The sequence below is a fragment of the Carcharhinus amblyrhynchos genome, unplaced genomic scaffold, assembly GCF_965287045.1.
Source record: "Carcharhinus amblyrhynchos unplaced genomic scaffold, sCarAmb.v2.hapA scaffold_52, whole genome shotgun sequence".
Taxonomy (NCBI): Eukaryota; Metazoa; Chordata; class Chondrichthyes; order Carcharhiniformes; family Carcharhinidae; genus Carcharhinus; species Carcharhinus amblyrhynchos.
Genome location: NW_027649793.1, coordinates 2003320 through 2026037, shown reverse-complemented (window position 1 = coordinate 2026037; position 22718 = coordinate 2003320). Strand labels below are relative to the sequence as shown.

At 47.7% G+C, this 22718-nt stretch overlaps 1 protein-coding gene across 1 annotated transcript in view; it reads right to left on the bottom strand.

Moving 5' to 3' along the window:
* Positions 1-585: 585 nt before the first annotated feature.
* LOC145337533 (proline-rich transmembrane protein 1-like) overlaps positions 586-22718 on the bottom strand; it is a 32106-nt gene continuing 9973 nt past the window's right edge. The window contains exons 2-4 of the mRNA XM_080182325.1: positions 13985-14280; positions 4355-4540; positions 586-866 (exon numbers count right to left, since the gene is read on the bottom strand). Of these exons, the coding sequence (XP_080038451.1) occupies positions 690-866; positions 4355-4540; positions 13985-14280 (659 nt within the window). The 3' untranslated portion in view covers positions 586-689. The remainder of the gene's footprint in view (positions 867-4354; positions 4541-13984; positions 14281-22718) is intronic.

Genomic DNA, 22718 nt, shown 5'->3' with positions numbered 1-22718 from the left:
GACTCTGTTTAGTGTAGGGCTCTGTTTAAATAGACTCTGTTTAGTGTAGGGCTCTGTTTAAATAGACTCTGTTTAGTGTAGGGCACTGTTTAAATAGACTCTGTTTAGTGTAGGGCTCTGTTTAAATAGACTCTGTTTAGTGTAGGGCTCTGTTTAAATAGACTCTGTATAGTGTAGGGCTCTGTTTAAATAGACTCTGTTTAGTGTAGGGCCCTGTTTAAATAGACTCTGTATAGTGTAGGAGTGGAGGGGATGCAGAGCTTCAGAGGTCCTAACTGGCACCCTTCCACCCTTGGGGTCCGTACTCAATACTGGCACTCAAGTGACTGATTGGCACTTAATATTGGTGTGCCTTCACCAGTGGAGGTGATGTTTGGCTCCGATGGGTTCTCCATCTGAGGCAGCCCCACCCCCCATCACTAATGTTAAGTTCCACCCAAGGTTTCACCGACTGCCCACCTTCACCCACTCTGCCCCAATGGCGCCAATGCTTTTGGGCTAAGAATCAAGCATGTTCTTTGAAAATGAGAAGTCATTTTGTTTTTGCCATTCCCCCACCCCAGCCCCCCTTCCCACTTTTTCATTGTTCCTTGTCACAGTGTCCAGGAGATCCACTCCGGGAGCACTCCAGGAGTGCCGGGATCCCCGATGCCACCGTGACTCAATTGCCAGTCTTGCCCACTCTCGGCCTACGGGTCCCATTCAGCGTCACGGTGCTTGGCCTCGATCACCACCACAATTACCAGGATGGCGCAGAGCACCATGGCCGCGATGCCCACAGCCAGGCTGACGAAAGAGTAGTTACGAGCCTGGCGGGAGGCGATCTCTGCCGATAGCTGGTCACCCCGTGTCAATGCGGCTCGAGTCTGCAGCGGAGGGGAGAGAAAGAAGAGTGAGGAGATTTAGAAACCATTCATAACCACAGTCAAAATCTGTCACCTGTGTCCCAAGCGCACCAAGTCCCACCTACCCCAGGCTCACTGCCCAAGGACTGGGCTCTGAGGAAGAACTTCCCTCTTCTTCCACCCATTGGAAAGGTTTTTTTTATCCATCCTTGGGACACTGGCATCATTGGCTGGCCAGATTTTATTGCCCATCCTCAGTCGCTGGAGGGCAGTTGAGAGTCAACCACATTGCTGTGGCTTTGGAGTCACATGTAGGCCAGACCAGATAAGGATGGCAGATTTCTTTCCCTAAAGTACATTAGTGAGCCAGATGGGTTTTTCCGACAATCGACAATGGTTTCATGGCCATCAGTAGATTCTTAATTCCAGATATTTTTTGTTGAATTTAAATTCCACCATCTGCCGTGGTGGGATTCGAACCTGGATCCCCAGAACTTTCGTTTCTGGATTAATAGTGCAGCGATAATACCACTAGGCCATCGCATCCCCAATTCTCGCACCACCGACCTCTCCCAATGAATAGTTACTGTGGCCTGTATTCAGGCAGAGGAGATTCATTTCTTCACCAGAATTGTCAATGTTGGTGATATTTTGGCTCTGATATTTGCAGGAACACATACTTTGCAAGCTGGGTTAGATACCGAGCTGTGATTATTTCTGACATACATCAAAAAAATCATCCCATTTTGGATTTTGTAGGAAGATGTGAGGGGACATGAGGTTCTATTCATAGCCAATGGAGAGCGGGTAACTGTATCTCCTATCGAGCCTCATTAAAGCTGAAGGGGGTCACATAACTGGGGTCACACGCTTGGGGTCAAAGTCTCAAAATAGATATGGCGGAAAAAAGTGTCAAGGAGCAGAAGCAAAGAGATGTTTTATTCTGTTTACTCATTCGTGGGCCATGGGTGTCCAATATTTTGGTAGATTGAACCAGGGCAGGACTTAATCAGATAATGGTAGAGTGCTGGGGAGAGTTACAAAACAAAGAGATCAAGGAGTACAGGTTCATAGCTCCTTGAAAGTGGAGTCACAGGTGGACAGAGTGGTGAAGAAGGCATTCGGCATGCTTGGTTTCATCGGTCAGAACATTGAATACAGGAGTTGGGACGTCTTGTTGAAGTTGTACAAGACATTGGTAAGGCCATAGTTGGAATACTGTGTACAGTTCTGGTCACCCTATGAAAGATATTATTAGACTAGAAAGGGTGCAGAAAAGATTTACTAGGATGCTACCGGGACTTGATGGTTTGAGTTGTAAGTAGAGGCTGGATAGACTGGAACTTTGTTTCCCCTGGAGTGTAGGAGGCTGAAGAGTGATCTTATAGAGGTCTATAAAATAATGAGGGGCATAGATAAGATAGTCAACATCTTTTTCCAAAGGTAGGGGAGTCTAAAACTCGAGGCCCTAGGTTTAAGTTGAGAGAGGAGAGATCCAGAAGTATCCAAAGGGGCAATTTTTTCATACAGAGGCTGGTGAGTGTCTGGAACAAGCTGCCAGAGGTAGTAATAGAGGCGGGTACAATTTTGTCTTCTAAAAACCATTTTGGCAGTTACATGGATAAGATGGGTACAGAGGGATATGGGCCAAACATGAGCAATTGGGACTAGCTTAGTGGTAAAAAAACTAGTCTGCATGGACAAGTTGGGCCAAAGGGCCTGTTTCCATGCTGTAAACCTCCATAACTCTATTGCCCATTCTTAGAGCCCTTGAGAAGGTGGTGGTGAGCTGTCTTCTTGAATCGCTGCAGTCCATGTTCTGCGGGTTGACCCACAGTGCTGTCAGGGAGGGAATTCCAAGATTTTGACCCAGCGACTGTGAATGGAACGGCGATATATTTCCAAGACAGGACGGTGAGTGACTTGGGGGAGAAATTGCAGGTGGTGGTGTTCCCATGTATCTGCTGCCCTTGTCCTTCTAGTTGGAAGTGGTCGTGGGTTTGGAAGGTGCTGTCTAAGGATCTTTGGTGAATTGCTACAGTGCATCTTGTAGATGGTACACACGGCTGCTACTGAGCATCGGTGGTGGAGGGAGTGGATGTTTGTGGTTGGGGTACCAGTCAAGTGGGGCTGCTTTATCCTGGATGGTGTCAAACTTCTTGAGTGTTGTTGGAGCTGCACCCATCCAGGCAAGGGGAGAGTATTCCATCACACTCCTGACTTGCTCTTTGTAAATGGTGGATAGGGTTTGGGGAGTCAGGGGGTGAGTTACTCACCGCAGTATTCCTGGCCTCTGACCTGTTCTTGTTGCCACTATGTGGTGAATCCAGTTGATTTTCTAGTCAATGGTGACCCCCCCAGGATGTTGACAGTGGGGGATTCAGTGGTGGTGAGCTGCTGGCTCACCTGAATCATTGCAGGCCCAGGGATGTAGGTACAGGCACAGGACTTGTTGTTAATGAAGTCACAGGCAGCAAAGGTTTGGATGATTTCAAGCGTACAGAGGGTAGACTGAGGGGGACCAGCCGGGAGAACATGGGAATAGTCACAAATATAAGGCATGAATAAGGGTTTCTGCAACAGAGAAGCACTGAAGCCAGGCAGTGTTAGGAAGGTGGAAATAAATAGTCTAATTGACAATGTGGCTCAACAGTCAGAGTTTACTTTGAGTCCCGTATAACAGTAAGGTTATGAATGGGCCCGTTTTATCTCAAATAGTTGCCAGTCAGAGGGTGGAGTTGGTAACTAGGGATTTATTCAGCCAGTTTAGAGTGTTGAATAAGCACTCCAATAACGTAAAGCAAGTTTATCCTTAATGCCTGATACGGTGGCACAGTGGATAGCACTGCTGCCTCTCAGTGCCAGAGACACAGGTCCAATTCCCAGTCTCGAGTGACTGTGTGCAGTTTGCACATTCTCCCTTTGTTTGTATGTGTTTCCTCCGGGTGCTGTAGTTTCCTCCTAGAGTCCAAAGATGTGCAGGTTAGGTGGATTGGCGACGCTAAATTGCCCCTCAGTGTCCAATGATATGCAGGTTCGGGGAATTAGCCAAGGTAAGTGTGTGGTGTTATAGGGATTGGGGGGGGCAGGAGGGAGAGGGCCCCCCCCGAGAGAGAATTGGTGCAGGCTCGATAGGCCAAATGGCCTCTTTCTGCATTGTAGGGATTCTATGCTCATATTCCAGTTCGGAAAAAGCAAATGGAATATTCTAAATGCATTTAATGGGAACTAGACAAAGATATAAGGGAGAAAGGAAGAGAGGGATAGATTTGGATGAGGGAAAAGGAAAGGTGATTCGAGTGGAATTGGATGGGCTGAACGGCCTATTTACTGTGTTGGACGTCCTAGGCAATCTTATGGGCTTCTCACATCAGGTTGGCATTGGGTTTTAATGTTCATGAATCTGTCAGTTGGACATATCTCAGGGAGATGGAGTGAGGCCAGTCACGGGACTGCCTTTGTTACGGGTGGGTGAATCAGAGTGAGTACACCAAGTCTAGTCTGCTTACTTCCAGTGCTTTAATGATGGCAATAATCCCTGTTGGCCAGAAGCAGCAAACGGTGGTTAGAATCGCGATGGGGAGGTAGTCGTGAGGCGGTCGCTGTGGTTCCAGGATGCGGAATCCTGACGGCATCTGAGGCTGCTGAGAGCCCGGAGAAATCCCACTGTATCCAGGCAGGTAAGGCGGAGGATGCTGGAATGATGAAAGAGAGTGGTGTTACATATCCCTGCACAGATCTAATAACAGTACGGATAAAACCTCAGCTTCACACCGCTGCCTGATATTATCCAGTGTTTTACCAGCAAGGTAAAGCCAGCATTGCAACCAAACCCGTCCCAACACGTGGACTGGGTGAAATCGAGGTTGTCATAGATTCCCTACAGTACAGCAAGAGGCCATTCGGTCCATTGCACCAACAATAATCCCACCAAGGCACTATCTCTGTAACCCCACATATTTACCCTGCTAATCCCCCTGACACTAAGAGGCAACTTAGCCTGGCCAAACCACCTAATCCACACACCTTGGGACACTCAGGGGCAATTTGGCGATGACCAATCCACCTAACCTGCGCGTCTTTGGACATTAAGAGGCAACTTAGCATGGCCAATTAACATAATATGCATATTTTTGGACTGAGAGAGGAAACTTTAGCAATTGGAGGAAACCCCTGCAGACATGTGGAGAACATGCAAACTCCACACAGACACCAGAGGCTGGAATCGAACCTGAGTGTCTGGTGCTGTGAGGCAGCGGTACTAACCACTATGCCACCGTGCCACAGTCCAAAGATGTGTAGGTTAGGTGGATTGGCCATGCTAAATTGCCCCTTAGTGTCCAAAGATGTGCAGGTTAGGTGGATCGGCCATGCTAAATTACCCCTTAGTGTCCAAAGATATACAGTTAGGGGGATTGGCCATGCTAAATTGCCCCTTAGTGTCCAAAGATGTACAGTTAGGGGGATTGGCCATGCTAAATTGCCCCTAGTATCAAAAAATGTGCAGGTTAGGTGGATTGGCCATGCTAAATTGCCCCTTAGTGTCCAAAGATGTGCAGGTTAGGTGGATTGGCCATGCTAAATTGCCCCTTAGTGTCCAAAGATGTGTAGGTTAGGTGGATTGGCCATGCTAAATTGCCCCTTTGTGTCCAAAGTTGTGCAGGTTAGGTGGATTGGCCATGCTAAATTATCCCTCAGTGCCCAAAGATGTGCAGGTTAGGTGGATTGTCCATGCTAAATTTCCCCTTAGTGTCCAAAGATGTGCAGGTTAGGTGGATTGGCCATGCTAAGTTGCCCCTTAGTGTCCAAAGATGTGTAGGTTAGGTGGATTGGCCATGTTAAACTGCCCCTTAGTGTCCAAAGTTGTGCAGGTTAGGTGGATTGGCCACGCTAAATTGCCCCTTAGTGTCCAAAGATGTGTAGGTTAGGTGGATTGGCCATGCTAAATTGCCCCTTAGTGTCCAAAGATGTGTAGGTTAGGTGGATTGGCCATGCTAAATTATCCCTCAGTGCCCAAAGATGTGCAGGTTAGGTGGATTGGCCATGTTAAACTGCCCCTTAGTGTCCAAAGTTGTGCAGGTTAGGTGGATTGGCCACGCTAAATTGCCCCTTAGTGTCCAAAGATGTGTAGGTTAGGTGGATTGGCCATGCTAAATTGCCCCTTAGTGTCCAAAGATGTGTAGGTTAGGTGGATTGGCCATGTTAAATTGCCCCTTAGTGTCCAAAGATGTGTAGGTTAGGTGGATTGGCCATGCTAAATTGTCCCTTAGTGTCCAAAGATGTGCAGGTTAGGTGGATTGGCCATGTTAAACTGCCCCTTAGTGTCCAAAGTTGTGCAGGTTAGGTGGATTGGCCATGCTAAATTGCCCCTTAGTGTCCAAAGATGTGTAGGTTAGGTGGATTGGCCATGCTAAATTGTCCCTTAGTGTCCAAAGATGTGTAGGTTAGGTGGATTGGCCATGCTAAATTGCCCCTTAGTGTCCAAAGATGTGTAGGTTAGGTGGATTGGCCATGCTAAATTGCCCCTTAGTGTCCAAAGATGTGTAGGTTAGGTGGATTGGCCATGCTAAATTGCCCCTTAGTGTCCAAAGATGTGTAGGTTAGGTGGATTGGCCATGCTAAATTGCCCCTTAGTGTCCAAAGTTGTGCAGGTTAGGTGGATTGGCCATGCTAAATTGCCCCTTAGTGTCCAAAGATGTGTAGGTTAGGTGGATTGGCCATGCTAAATTGCCCCTTAGTGTCCAAAGTTGTGCAGGTTAGGTGGATTGGCTATGATCAATGTCCAAGGTTGCGGGGTTAGGGTGAGGGATTGGCAAAGGTAGTATGCTCTTTCAGAGGGTTGGTACAGGCTTGATGGGCCAAATGGCCTCTTCTGTTCTGTAGGGATTCTATGATTCTAACCAATTACGACCACATCCCATGAATGATTTTTTAAAAAATTGTTTCCTCCTGAATCTTTTACACAGCTTGTTTTCTGGATTAATAGTCTGGCAATAATATCACCAGGTCATCCCCTCCCTGTAGGACTTCGCTCTCCTACATCTGGCTTTTAAGTAGAAGGCAGAGGTGATGGAGAGATGCTTGTTGGCCTTTCCCGAAGGGTTTGATCTCACTGCCCTCCCTCAGAGATCCTATACCTGTACAGCCCATTAGACTGGCGCAGCTGGTAGTGTGTGGGCATCTGTGAGCGGAGAAATCTGTCTGTCTGTCAGAATGATAACACGAGGCAAGCAAATCGGGGGACATACCCTCTGCACCCTGTCTGTGTTTGTAATGGAGGCGCCCACTTGCCCACTGTATCTTTGCCTGCAGTTCCCACTCGCCACTGAGAAATCGGTCGCAGCGCCTGGCATCTGTTGCCCGGGGAAATCCAGACAACAACCTGTTCTAACAAAGCGGCAAATTGGATGAGATTCCCTCCCCAGCCGCCTTTCTTCACACACCTCCGGCTTCTTAATGTGGGAGGGCGAGGGATTTGCTTACAAGCTTTTCTCATTTGTTAAGACGCTGTCTCCATTAAGAGTGACGGCGGACTTTATTCCCGAACAGCTGCGGCACTTGTCATGTCGAGCAACATCTGTCGAACCTCCCCGCGGCTTTGCTAGGTCAGCTCAGAAGGCATTCAGAATCAATGGAGAGGGATTGTAGGCTGGAGCGCTATGTCAGAAAGACAAAACAGAGTTGCCAGTTCCCCCATTCCTGAGGGACACTATTGACACAGTTTACTTGGTTCCGACAATCTGGCTGCTGCTAATGATTCATTAAATTCACTTTTGTGGCTTGCCAACGTGAGATCTGAACCTGCGACATCTGGGCTGTTATTCCAGTTGCAACACACGACCTCGGATGATACCATGTAAGGTGAGTGAGGTCAGCTATTTCAATCCATTTTGAAATTACAGGGGACAAAACGCCCCACCCCCCCCCATCAACTTTCAAACAACTCCAAGCAAGGAATAAACAAGGCTAATGGAATGCTATCCTTTATACCAAGAGGAATTTAATGTTACAGTAAAGATGCTTCAGGGCATTGGTGAGATGACAGATACCGTGTGCACTTCCAGTGTCCTTATTTAATGTAAGCCCACAAGTGGGCTTACATTAACACCGCAATGAAGTTACTGTGAAAATCCCCTACACTCTGGCACCTTTTCGGGTACACTGAGGGAGAATGTAACACTGCCAAGGCACCTACCCAGCACATCTTTCAGACTGTGGGAGGAAACCAGAGCACCCGGAGGAAACCCACGCAGGTACAAGTGCAGATTCCACACAGACAGGGACCCAAGCCGGGCATTGAATCCAGGTCCTTGGCACTGTGAGGCAGCAGTGCTACGTACATTGGAGACGGTTCCAGGAATCAGTAGCAGGCTGATACCAGGAATGAGCAAGTTATCGTATGAGGAAAGGTTAGACAGACTGGCCTTGTTTCCACTGGAGTTTAGAAGAGTGAGGGGTGATCTGATTGAAGTTCTAAGATGATAGAACCATAGATCATGGAATCTCTGCAGATCAGAAGGAGGCGATTCAGCCTGCACTGACTCTCCGATAGCAATTTTACCCAGGATCTATCTCCATAATCCCGATAATCCCCCTAACTTATACGTCTAGGGGCACCAAGGATCAATCAATCCAACCCACATATCTTTGGAGTGTGGGAGGAAACTGGAGCACCTGGAGGAAACTCATACAGACATGGGGAGAACATGCAGACTCCTCACGGACTCAAGCTGGGAATCAAACCCAGGTCCCTGGTGCTGTGAGGCAGCTGTGCTAACCACCGTGCCACCCTGAACAGTCTTGACAAGCTGAGTTTGGAAAGGATGTTCCCCCTTATTGGTGAATCCGGAAGTAGGGGGGCACTGTTTTAAAAGCAGGGGTCACCTTTATGGGACAGAGGCCAGGAGGATTTTGCCTGAATTTGGAATTCTCAGCATCAGAAGGCAGCGGAAGTGGGGTTACTGAATATTTTTCAGATGGAGGTAGATAGATTCTTGTTAGGCACGGGAATCAAATGTTGATGGGAATAATAAGTTCAAAACACAAGCAGATAAGCCACGATCTTATCGAATGATGGAGCAGGCTCGAGCTCAGGCCTACTTCTGCTCTTATTCCACATATTTTTATATATTTTGATACCATTCTTGGAAAACATTTACAGCTTATTTGCTGCCCGTAACAGGAAAAACCGCTTCCTCCAATCCAGTTAACCGGAGTTAATTTCTGCGGATGCTGGAAAATCTCAGGTGGGTCACCCAGACTCAAAACATTCGCTGCGATCTCTATCCTCCGGGATGGAACTTTCCTTCCATTGCCTTCTGAGGAAGAGGGTTCCAGAGACTCCCCACCCACCCCCCCGAGAGGAAACATTTCTCCTCGTCTGTTTTAAATGGGCAACCCCTTATTTTTAAACCCCTGGTTCTAGTTTCTCTCACAAGAGGAAACCCCCCACCTCAACCCCGTCCCCCACCCCCACTCCCACCCCCACCTCCACCCCCACCTCCACCCTGTCAATCCCCCCTCAGTATCTTATAGGTTCCAGTCAAGTCACCTCTCACTCTCCTAAACTCCAGCGAATAAGAACCTAACCTCTCCAACCTCTCCTTATGAGACAACCCGTTAATTCCATAGAACCATAGAAAATTACAGCTCAGGAACAGGCCTTTTGGCCCTTCTTGTCTGTGCCGAACCATTTTTTGTCTAGTCCCACTGACCCACACCTGGACCATATCCCTCCACACCCCTCTCATCCATGAACCCGTCCAAGTTTTTCTTGAATGTTAAAAGTGACCCCACATTTACCACTTTATCCGGCAGCTCATTCCACACTCCCACCACTCTCTGTGTGAAGAAGCCTCCCCTAATATTCCCTTTGAACTTTTCACCCTTAACCCATGTCCTCTAGTTTTTTTCTCCCCTAGCTTCAGTGGAAAATTCCTGCTTGCATTCACTCTATCTACACCCATCAAAGTCTTATACACCTCTATCAAATCTCCCCTCATTCTTCTACACTCCTGGGAATAAAGTCCTTACCCATTCAACCTCTCTCTGTAACTCAGCTTCTCAAGTCCCAGCAACATCCTCGTGAACCTTCTCTGCACTCTTTCAACCTTATTTACATCCTTCCCGTAACTAGGTGACCAAAACTGTACACAATACTCTAAATTCAGCCTCACCAATGCCTTATATAACCGTACCATAACACTCCAACTTTTATACTCGATACTCCGATTTATAAAGTCCAATGTACCAAAAGCACTCTTTACAACCCTATCCACCTGTGAGGTCTTGGTGTTAGTCTGGTAAAACTTCTCGAAACGGCTTCCAAAGCATTCACATCTTTCCTTCTGTGTAAGTTGTTGTTAATATTCACTCCCAATGTTAGAGAGGAAGATTCCAGATATGAACATTACAAGATTGTTCCCTGGGACACTGAAGAAAGAGAGAGACACACACACACTTACAAACAACATGCACAGAGAAAATGAGAGAGAGAGAGGCTGAGATACCCCATCCCCTCACCCACTGATCATTGGGAGCCTGATCTGAAACACTTACAAAGAGAGGAGAGACACACAATAAGAAAGAGGGAGACACACGCACACACACACACACACACACACACACACACACTATGTATGAGAGAGTGACACACACACACGCGCACACACTGTATGTGAGACAGAGAGAGACACACACACACTCACACACACACTGTGTATGAGAGTGACACACACACACAGTATATGAGAGACACACACACACACACACACTGTGTGTATGAGAGAGTGACACACACACACAAAGTATATGAGAGACACACACACACACACACTATGTATGAGAGAGTGACACACACACACGCGCACACACTGTATGTGAGACAGAGAGAGACACACACACACACACACACACACACACTGTGTGTATGAGAGAGTGACACACACACACAAAGTATATGAGAGACACACACACACACACACTGTGTGTATGAGAGAGCGACACGCAGTATATGAGAGACACACACACACACACACACACACACACACACTGTATGAGAGAGAGAGGGACGGACACACACACACAGTGTATATGAGAGAGTGACACACACACACATACACACATAGTGTATGAGAGAGAGAGGGACACACACATACACACACACACACACACTGTATGAGAGAGAGAGAGGGACACACACACACACACACACACACACACACACACACTGTATGAGAGAGAGACACACACACACACGGTGAGTGAGGGAGAGAAGAATTGAGAGAGTGAGAGGAAAAGAAAACAATCACAGGAGAGTAGGAAATGCTGCCAACTATCAGAAGCAGATAGCTGATGAATAATTCAGTGTTTCCCAGCCTGTGTTAACCTCCTGAACAGTGACATTTGGGAATCAGAACTGAATGAAGCCTCCCTGTTAATGATGTATCAGCAATTAGCAATCAGAATGGGGGCTGAGTGGATGTAAAAATGACCCACTCAATCCATTCAGCACCATCCAATTGAAAGCACCAGACTGAGAGAGTTGTACTTATCACGATGATGAAACCTTAGTGCCAGCGGAGTAAATACACTAACACCAGAACAAACACACTGATTGGACGGTTCCACACAGAATAAAGCTCCTCTGTTTTAACCCAGGACGGACCCCTCAACACAACAACAACAACCTGCATTTCCAGAGCACCTTTAACAGGGCAAAATATTCAAAGTCACTTCCCAGGGCTGATTTGTAAAGAGAAGTGGACACATCAGCAGCTATTCATAGAATCCCTAGTGTACAGAAGGAGGCCATTCAGCCCATCAGGTCTGCACCGACTCTCCAATAGAGCATCCCACCCTGACCCAGTCTCCGAAACCCTACATATTTACCCCGACTAATCCCCCCCAAATGTCTTTGGACACTAAGGGACAATTTACCATGGCTAATCCCCCAAGGTGCACATCTTTGGACACTAAGGAGCAATTTAGCACGGCTAATTCCCCTAAACTACACATCTTTGGAGTGTGGGAGGAAACTGGAGCATCCGGAAGAAACCCATGCAGACATGGGGAGAATGTGCAGCCTCTGCACAATCAATCCCAAGGCTGGAATTGAACCTGGGTCCCTGGCGCTGTGAGACAGCGGTGCCAACCACCGTGCCAGCCATTCCTTGGTGTAATGTAGGAAAAGTGGCAGTCAGTTTGCGCGCACTCAGGAAGAGCGGCAACGAGATGATCAGGGTATTTACATTGTTGGATGGGGGATAAATATTGGCCAGGCTCCAGGGGAGAACTACTCTGCGCTCCGACAATTAGTTTTGTGAGGCCTGTGACGTTCTCCTGAGGCTGGGATGTTTCACCTGAAAGACAACAGCACCCCCTCCATTCTGCACTGGGAATGTCCACATGGATAGAACAGCGAAGTGTACTGCACAAGGAGCAGGCTGCGGCAAACATGATGCCAAATTAAACTAGTCCCCTCAGCCTGTCCTAGGTCCGCATCCCTCTATTTCTTGCGTACTCATGTGCTTATCTAAAAGCCCCTTCAATGCCCCTATTGTATCTGCCTGCTCCACCACCCCCAGCAGTGCTTTCAGACACTCATCACTCTCAGTGTAAAAAAACATGCCCTTCACATCATCTTTGAACTTTCCCCCTCTCACCTGAAGTGCATGCCCGTTAATATTAAACATTTCAACTCTGGGAAAAAGATCCTGACTCTTAACCCTATCTATAATTTTATAGACTTCTATCAGGTCTCCCCTCAGCCTCCACAACTCCAGAGAAAACAACTCAATCTTGTCCAGCCTCTCCTTATAGCTCATATCCTCTAATCCAGGCAGAATCCTGGTAAACCTCTTCTACACCCTCTCCAAAGCCTCCACTACTTCCCTGTAATGTGGCGACCAGAACTGAACACAATATTCTAAGTGTGGCCCAACCAAGATTTTTAAAAACTGCAACATGACATTCTGCTTCTTGCGCTCAATGCCCAGACCAATAAAGGCTGGCATGCCTTTCTTTACCATCTTATCTACTTCCGTGACCACTTCGGGAAGGTAGGCACTTTTTTATTCATTTCTTTAAATTCATTTGGGGGCCATGGGCTGGCCAGCATTTATTGCCCATCCTGAGTTGTCCTTGGACTGTAGTTGAGAGTCAACCACATTGGCTGTGGCCCTGGAGTCACATGTAGGCCAGACCAGGTAAGGACGGCAGATTTCCTTCCCCAAAGGACATTAGTGAACCAGATGGGTTTTCGACGATGGTCATCAGTAGATTATTAATTCCAGATATTTTTTATTGGATTCAAATTCCACCATCTACCATGGCAGGATTCGAACCTGGTTCCCAAGAACACTCTGGATTAATAGTCTAGTGATAATACCACCAGGCCATCACTTGAACCCCAAGATCTCTCCGTACGTCAATGCTGTTCATGTTAACTGTATATTTACCCTCAACATTTGATTTCCCAAAGTGCAGCAGCTCACATCTGCTCAGATTTAACTCCATCTGCCATTTCTCCATCCATATCTGCAACTGATCTATATCCTGCTGTATCCTTTGACAACTTTCCACACTATCCTTAATGGGCTCAAATCCTGGGAGCAGGACTTAGGATCATAGAGTTCCTACAGTGCAGAAGGAGGCCACTCAGCCCATCGAGTCTGCACATTCCCACACAGACCCTATCCCCATAACCTCACATATTTATCCTGCCAATCCCCCCAACACTCGGGTCAATTTATTGTGGCCAATCCACCTAACCCGCATATCTTTTCAACTGTGGGAGGAAACCCATGTAGACCCGGGGAGAACATGCAAACTCCGCACAGGCAGTGATCCGAGGCCGGAATTAAACCCGGGTCCCTGGCGCTGTAAGGCAGCAGTGCTAACCACTGTGCCACCGTGCCATTCATCGAACACACAACCTTCTAACCCAGCCATGAGACTGATGGAAGGTGAAATTTTATAAAGGGGCCAGATTTATGTTTGTGCGCTCTTGTCATCACCAGCCCTGCTCCACTTCACACCAATCATACATGTGATTTCCCACATGAGTTAATATTAATTTGACTAATGTCCGAAGTTAACACAGATACCTCCCTGCATGGATTCTAGGAGATTGTACTCACATTCCCGATGGGATAGACTGGGACCAGAGTTGTGTAGGGTTGAAGCTGTACGGCGTAGCCTGGGGGTGGTGGCGAGATGTATGTTCCTGCTGCCATGGGACCATGTGGCAGCAGGGCGGTGTATCCCGGTGCCCTGCTGTGGAACTGCGTCTCCTGAATGTAGCCCCGCATGCCCAAGGGAAGAGGGGACAGCTGTGGGGGCACAGAATACCCCGGTGGCAAGACATTGGGGCGCGTCTCGATCACTTGGTTGTAGGGAGGAGGCGAGGTGGGCTGGGCAACTCCGTCTGATGAACCTGAAATGCAAAGGAAGGGGGGAAGATTCATGGCTTATTGCCAAACACTTCATACCATAAATACAGAGGAACCCACAAACTGAATAGCAAAGCCCACAACTTGAATCTTGCTGAAAAGAAACACGCTGTCGAAGCTTTTCCTCTTGCACTCATCAGGACAAACACAAGTTTGCCAAATTTCAAACAATCACAACAATGTATATTATAGGAGAAAAAGGTGCTGATTGTTTTAGTTGACTCTGATTGCTTTCTTCTTCATTGTTAGACCTCAACCAATGGAGAAATGTATGGTCTCTAAACTCCTGGGTAATTTGAAAAAGTCTTGAACGTATTCCATTTGTTGCAGAGAATGGGTCCTAGTGAATGAATGTATTTCCCTTTAGCAGCGTGAGAGAACCACATCAGGAGTTCGACTGATTATCTAAAATTGGTTATTGTATAGTTCTTATCACACTCAGGGTTGTTCTATAAGTGCTGCCCAATTACAGAATCACACCAAACAGTTGATGTTTTGTTGTGGATTTTGCGAGCACAGACTGACTGAATATGGTCTGTACTCTGCCTATGACGAACAAGTGAAGGAACATCACAACTGATTCAATCAATCGGAGGAACAGACCTGGCATCTAACCAGCACTGACATTCGTACCTGAATGTGTGATCGGCAGAATATCGTTTTAACTTGAGAGCAGTGTCCTGTCAGTGGAAAGTACTACTGATATACTCCCAGCACAATCTGCTGTACTGGACTGGAACCTCACTCTCTGTTGTGTGTGTGTGTGTGTGTGTGTGTGTGTGTGTGTGTGTGTGTGTACCTGACTGCTCAAACCTTGAAGGTAGGGAGTTGAATATCACCACTTACATCAGAACAGGTGGGTAGACAGCTGCAGGAATACACGTACGCACTGTGCTGGCCGTGTATCAGTCAGTAGCACTCTTGCCCCCGAGACTAAAGATCAAGGGTTGAAAGCCATGGTCCAGAACCCGTGCGCTAAACTCATTGATGACCCTCCCAGCACCCTACTTATTCCTTCAACTGGATGTCAAAAAAATCCAGGAAACTTCCTGATCAGGTGGTCACAAAGGGATATGAGATGCTTCCCTTTATCAGTGGAGGTATTAGGGTTTTTGAGAAACATTAAGGTAGACAAGTCCCCAGGGCCCGATGGGATATGCCCCAGAATACTGAGAGAGGCAAGGGAGGAAATTGCTGGGACCTTGAGAGAAATCTTTATATCCTCACTGGCTACAGGGGAAGAGCCAGAAGATTGGAGAATAGCCAACATTTGTTTAAGAGGGGCAGCAGGAATAATCCAGGTGAGCCTTACATCAGTGGTAGGGAAATTACTAGGGAGGATTCTTCGAGACAGGATTTATTCCCACTGGAAATAAGAGGACGTATTGGCAAGAGACATCATGGTTTTGTGAAGGGGAGGTTGTGTCTCACTAAGTTGATCGAGTTTTTCGAGGAAGTGATGAAGATGGTTGATGAGGGTAAGTCAGTGGATGTTGTCTACATGGACTTCAGTAAAGCCTTTGACAAAGTCCCTCATGGCAGACTGGTGCAGAAGGTGAAGTCGCATGGGATCAGAGGTGAGCTGGCAAGGTGGATACACAACTGGCTCGGTCATAGAAGACAGAGGATAGCACTAGAAGGGTGCATTTCTGAATGGAGGGCTGTGACACATGGCGTTCCTCAGGGATCAGTGCCAGAACCTTTGCTGTTTGTGATGTGTATAAAAGATTTGGAAGAAAATGTAACTGGTTTGATCAGTAAGTTTTCAGACTATACAAAGGTTGGTGGATTCGTAGATGGTGACGAGGACCATCAGAGGATACAGCAGGATACAGATTGGTTGGAAACTTGGGCGGAGACAGGGCAGATGAAGTTTAATCTGGACAAATGTAAGGTATTGCATTTTGGAAGGTCTAATACAGATAGGAAAGGTACAGTAAATGGCAGTACCCTTCAGAGTATTGATAGGCAGAGGGATCTGGGTGTACAGGTACACAGGTCACTAGAAGTGGCAATGTAGGTGGAGAAGGTAGTCAAGAAGGCATACATCATGCTGCCTTCATCAGCTGGGGCATTGAGTTTAAAAATTGGCAAGTCATATTGCAGCTTTATAGAACCTTAGTTAGGCCGCACTTGGAATATAGTGTTCAATTCTGGTCACCACATTACCAGAAGGATGTGGAGGCTTTGGAGCGGGTACAGAAAAGATTTACCAGGATGTTGCCTGGTATGGAGGGCATTAGCTATGAGGAGAGACTGGGGAAACTTGGTTTGTTCTCACTGGAATGACAGAGGTTGAGGGGCGACCTGATAGAAATCTACAAGATTATGAGAGGCAGGGACAGAGTGGATAGTCAGAAACTTTCTCCCAGAGTGGAAGAGTCAATTACCAGGGGGCACAGGTTTAAGGTGTGAGGGGCAAGTTTTTGACACAGAGGGTGATGGGTGCCTGGAACTCAGTGCCAGGGGAAGTAGTGGAAGCAGCTACAAGACTGAGTTTTAAGGAGCGTCTTGACAAATGCATGAATAGGATGGGGATAGAGGGATATGGTCCCCGGAAGGGTTGGGAGTTTTAGTTCAGTCGGCAGCATGGTCAGTGCAGGCTCTGCGGGCCGAAGGGCCTGTTCCTGTGCTGTAATTTTCTTTGCTCTTTGCAGACGGTGGACTTTCCGATCCCACCATGTTTTCCAGTGACGGAGGTGTCCCACAGTTGGCCGCATGTTGCATGTTCCAGTCTCGTCGATGTCTATGGCAGTTTGCCTTGTTCACCCATCCTGCTGCTGGGGAAGAGGGAGGTAGAAGAGTTACAGGGCAGGAGGAGGCCATTTAGTCCCTCTTGTCCATGCCAGCCGATGAACACCATTTCTAATCCCACCTTCCTGCACTGGGCCCTGCACCTTGCAGCATTTAAAGTGCAGATCCAGGTACTTTTTAAAAGAGTTTTGGATCTCTGCCTCCACCACCGACTCAGACACCCACCACCCAAGGATGGTGGATAGAACTACCGTTTTGCTCTGGAATGATCGATCGATATTATCATTTTAAAACAGGAACATTTTGTGTGCTTTGGAGCTCCGTATATTTGGAATCGGGGAGTAATTAGATTATGGTCCAGCCAGCCACCTCCCACTGCTCCTGTCCAGATACAACACCCTCCAATCAATTATCACCTCTGGACATCACTGATACATTTCCAGTAACAGCAGGAAGTGCCACCACCTTCTGGGAAAGACAGGAAGGTCTCACTCTGCAGCCCTGAGACAGCTGGCTCAATCTTCTAACCACACAATCAACCATGAAGCCTCTCACAACTTACACTCACTGTTAATCCCCTTCTCTGAGCAGAAGGTATTTTATATCTAAATGTGCATTCATTCATGCTGCATTATCCAAACTCCATTGTAACAAACATCCTATGAATTCCATTAATTCCAAATTTCTAATCAGCATTCCTTTTATTCATTTGAGGATGTGTAAATTGCAGTGTTTGTTACATATTCCTAATTCCCGTTGAGAAGGTAGGGGCCAGCTGCCTTCTTGAATCCCTGGAGTCTACCCAGAATATCTTTGTTGTTTATTCATTCTTGGGACATGGGTGTTGCTGGCTGGGCCAACATTTATTGCCCATCCCCACTTGCCCCTTGAACTGAATGGCTTGCTTGGCCATTTCAGAGGGCAGTTGAGAGTCAACCACGTTGCTGTGGATCTGGAGTCACGTGTAGGCCAGACCAGGTAAGGATGGCAGATTTCCTTCCCTGAAGGGCATTAGTGAACTGTTAGAAAGGGAGATTCGGGACTCTGACACAGCAGCAGCTCCGAGTCAGCTTGTGTGTGGCTTGGGAGAGGGGTTTACAGGAGGTGATATTCCCTCGGCTGTCCTCGGCATTCTGGATGGTAGATGCCACAGGTTTGGAGAGTGCTGTCAAAGGAGTCTTGGAGAGTTGCCGCAATGTGGGTCGCGTGCATCAGTGATGGAGGGAATAGATATTTGATTGGGTGCCAATCAAGCAGATTACTTTGTCCTGAATGTTGTCACACGTGAGTATTATTGGAGCTGCACCCATCCAGGCTAGTGTGGAGTATTCCATCACACTCCTGACTTGTGTCCTTGTAGATGGTGGACAGGCTTTGGAGGAGTCAGGAGGTGAGTTACTCACCGCAGGATTCCCAGCCTCTGACCTGCTCTTGTAAATACACTTTTTTTTTGTTCATAGGATGTAATTGGCTGGGCCAACACTTATTGCCCATTCCTGAGGGCATTTCAGAGTCAACCACATTGCTGTGAGTCACACGTAGGCCAGACCAGGTAAGGACATTAGTGAACTAGGTGGACTTTTCCGATAATTGACAATTGTTTCAAGATCATCAGTAGTTTCTTAATTCAAATTCCACCATCTGCTGTGGCAGGATTCGAACCTGGGTCCCTGGAACATTCGCTGAGTTTCTGGATTAACAGTCTAGCGATAATACCACTGGGCCATTAGTACATTAGAGGACATTAGTGTACAATTCATACGGCTGCTCTGCCTCGGTTTCCAGTCAATGGGAAGTGGATGGTGCAGTGGTAATGGAGTCACTGGAGATGTGTTGCAGGCGAATATTCTGAGAGACACAGGTTCAAATCCCACCACGGCAGCTGGAGGAATTTCAATTCAATTAAGGAAGAAAGAAACAGCCAGCATTGAAAGCTCAGCTCTGTCATAGCTTCCATGAAATATCATTAAAACATATCTGGTTCACTAATGTCCTTTAGGAAAGGAAGTTCGCCGTGTAAGAATACTTCACATTGACTGTGACTCTTCTTCAGGACTTATTTTCACAGTTGCTGCCAGAATAATTCCAGAACTTTCTGTTTTGAGGGTGGAGGTTAAAACCCTTACAGATTTTTAAGCACCCACTGGATAGTGTAAAGGTAGCGCAGTGAGAGGAAGGGACTTCAAATCGAGATTGTAACGCTCAGCGCCGAACTGAGAGTGTGTGCCTCACTGCCAGAATCATAGAATCCCAACAGTGCAGAAGGAGATCATTCGGCCCATCGAGTCTGCACTGACTCTCTGACAGAGTGTCTTACCCAAGCCCTTTCCCTCACCCGATCCCCTTAACCCCACACGTTTACCATGGCTAATGCACCTAACCTACACAGCTTGGGATCATAAGACCAGAAGACCATAGGAGCAGGATTAGGCCACTCAGCCCATCGAGTCTGCTACGCCATTCTATCATGGCTGATATTTTTCTCATTCGCATTCTCCTGCCTTTTCCCCACAACCCCTGATCCCCGTATTAATCAAGAACCTATCTATCTCTGTCTTAAACACACTCAATGACCTGGCCTCCTCTGTGGTAAAGAGTTCCACAGATTCCCCACTCTCTGGCTGAAGAAATCCCTCCTCATCTCAGTTTTAAAGGATCGTCCCTTCAGCCTGAGGTTGTTCCCTCTGGTTCGAGTTTTTCCTACTAGTGGAAACATCCTCTCCACATCCACTCTATCCGGGCCTCGCAGTATGCTGTAAGTTTCAATAAGATCACCCTCAGCCTTCTAAACTCCAATGAGTACGGGCGTGCAAAATCATTTAAATGGCCATCGCGCCCGTTTTGGCTGTGGTCCTGACTGCGGCCATTTTCGGGCCTTGGTAAAGGGGGAACGGGTGCAGGGGCCGTCACAGATCGCGCTACTCACCTCATGCCCAACTTTACCAAGTCTTTGTGCCCAAGAATGGGCACGGCGCAATGGTAAAATCGGGCCCTAAGGATCAATTTAACATGGCCAATCCACCTAACCCGCACATCTTTGGAGTGTGTGAGGAAACTGGAGCGCCTGCTGGATAGACACGGGGAGAATGTGCAGACTCCACACAGGGAGTGACCCAAGCCAGGGACTGGACCCGGGTTCCTGGCGCTGTGAGGCTTCAGATCTAACCACTGTGCCACCGTGCCACCCTCAACCTTCAGCACACTGACTGCTTATTGAAAGGTTGGGTGTAAGCATTTTCTTGGACGGATGAGTGAAGAACATTCACCGTGACACTGTAACAGCCACTGGGAGGCACGAAAGAACTCGCCATTTCCGGGTGACAGTGACCTGTTGCCGGGGTTGCTTTTAGCATTAAGCAGCGCCATCGAGAAATGAGGCAAAACCAAAAGGAACGTCATTTTCAGACGTACTGCAGAATGCAGCACAGACTCAGTTTCAAGCCCTTTGCTCAGTGCTAAATGAAACCTCTCAGCGCTGAAAATAAAGCAGCAAAAATCTGTCACTAACTCTCCTCTCGCCCACTTACAGGATAATTAGTGAGGCTGCAGATCAGATTCCACACTGGAAGACATCTACCATTTGTTTGCGAGTAAACTGTCAACATGACTGCTGGAGCAGAGCTGATTTAAGAGGGGTTTATTTTGCTGTCACTTTGAAACAGGGAACAGCCGGCGATAACCTTTAACCTCTCAACCTGCATCAATATAACACCCTTCACAATCACAGGACACCCACAGCACCTTCGTGTCAATTAAATACTCTTGAACTGTCGTCAATATTCTAAAGGGATAATTAAGCGGCGTGCGACAATGTTAGTGTGACACAAGTGCAGATTATTGCTGTCGATTTGAAAACAGCAATGAGGTCACGACCGAATGACCTGTTTTTAAGAGATGTTGGTTGAGGGGTGAACTTGCAAACATACAAACAGGGAACAGGAGTAGGCCATTCAGCCCCTCGAGCTGCTCCACCACTCAATAAGATCATGGCTGATAGGATTGGGACCTCAAATCTTCAGCCCGTCTGCCCTGAGAGTCTGTTACCCCCCCCCCCACCACCCCCACCACCCACCTCACTTACCAGGGAAATATCTGAAAATTATTCAAAGGCTCTGCTTCCCGCGCCTTTTCAATAAAAGTTCCAAAGACTCACAACCCTCTGAGTGAAAGGGAGGAAATACAGAGGAAGTCCACTTTGTGCAGCGCGGTGGCACAGTGGTTGGCACTGCTGCCTCGCAGTGCCAGGGACCTGGGTTCGATCCCCGGCTTGGGTCACTGTCTGTGTCGAGTCTGCACATTCTCCCCATGCCTGCATGGGTTTCCTCCGGCTGCTCTGGTTTCCTCCCATGCCCCAAAGATGTGCAGGTTAGGTTGATTGGCCACGATAAACTGTCCCTTTAGTGTCAGGGAGGTTAGCTGCGTAAATGAGGGTTACAGATATAGGGCCTGGGTGGGATTGTGGTCTGTACAAATGGCCTCCTTCTGTACTGTAGGGATCCTATGATTACTTAGATTGATTCCAGAGATACGGGGCAAGATTCTTCAGACCCCCAGCTGCATGTTTCCCATGGCAGGAGGTGGTGCGTTGTTTCCCAGTGGTGAGACTCGCTAGTCCCGCCACTGCCAATGGGAATTCCTCGGGGGATTCCTGGTGTCCGTCCTCTTCACCTTCTCACTGACTGCCTTTAACCACTTGGAGAGTGTGGTGTTTGGGAAAGACTTTCGAGCAAAGATATTTCCACAGATCACAGTGTGCTGGCTGTTATCCCTCTTTGCATCAGCTCTTGCCCATCGAGTCTGTGTAACTACACGCATCATCCAACAAGAACATAAGAAATAGGAGCAGGAGTAGGCCATCTAGCCCTTCGAGCCTGCCCCGCCATTCAATAAGATCATGGCTGATCTGTCGTGGCTCAATTCCACATTCCCGCCCTCTCCCCATAACCCTTAATCCCCTCGCCTATCAAAAACCTATCAACCCGCGTCTTAAATATACTTAGCGAGGCAGCCTCCACCACTTCAACGGGCAGAGAATTCCAGAGATTCACCACCCTTTGAGTGAGGAAGTTCCTCCTCAACTCCGTTCTAAACCGCCCCCACTTTATCTTGAGACTGTGCCCCCTAGTCCTACTATCCTTTCTGAGCGGGAAGAGCCTCTCCACCTCTATCCTATCCATCCCATTCATCATCTTGTACACCTCAATAAGATCTCCCCTCATCCTTCTAAACTCTAACGAGTACAAGCCTAGTTTATTCAGCCTCTCCTCATAGCTCAACCCCCTCAACTCTGGTATCAGCCTAGTAAACCTCCTCTGCACTCCCTCCAAGGCCAAAATATCCTTGCGTAAGTACGGCGACCAAAACTGCACACAGTACTCCAGCTGCGGCCTCACCAATGCCCTATACAGCTGCAGCAAGACCTCCCTACTTTTATATTCAATCCCCCTCGCTATGAAGGCCAGCATCCCATTCGCCTTCCTGACCACCTGCTGCACTTGCAGGCTGGGTTTTTGCGACTCATGCACAAGGACCCCGAGGTCCCTCTGCACTGTCGCCTGCTGCAGTTTTTCGCCACGTAAGTAATAATCCTTCCTACCATTATTCCTACCAAAGTGGACCACCTCACACTTGCCAACATTAAATTCCATTTGCCAGCTCCTCGCCCATT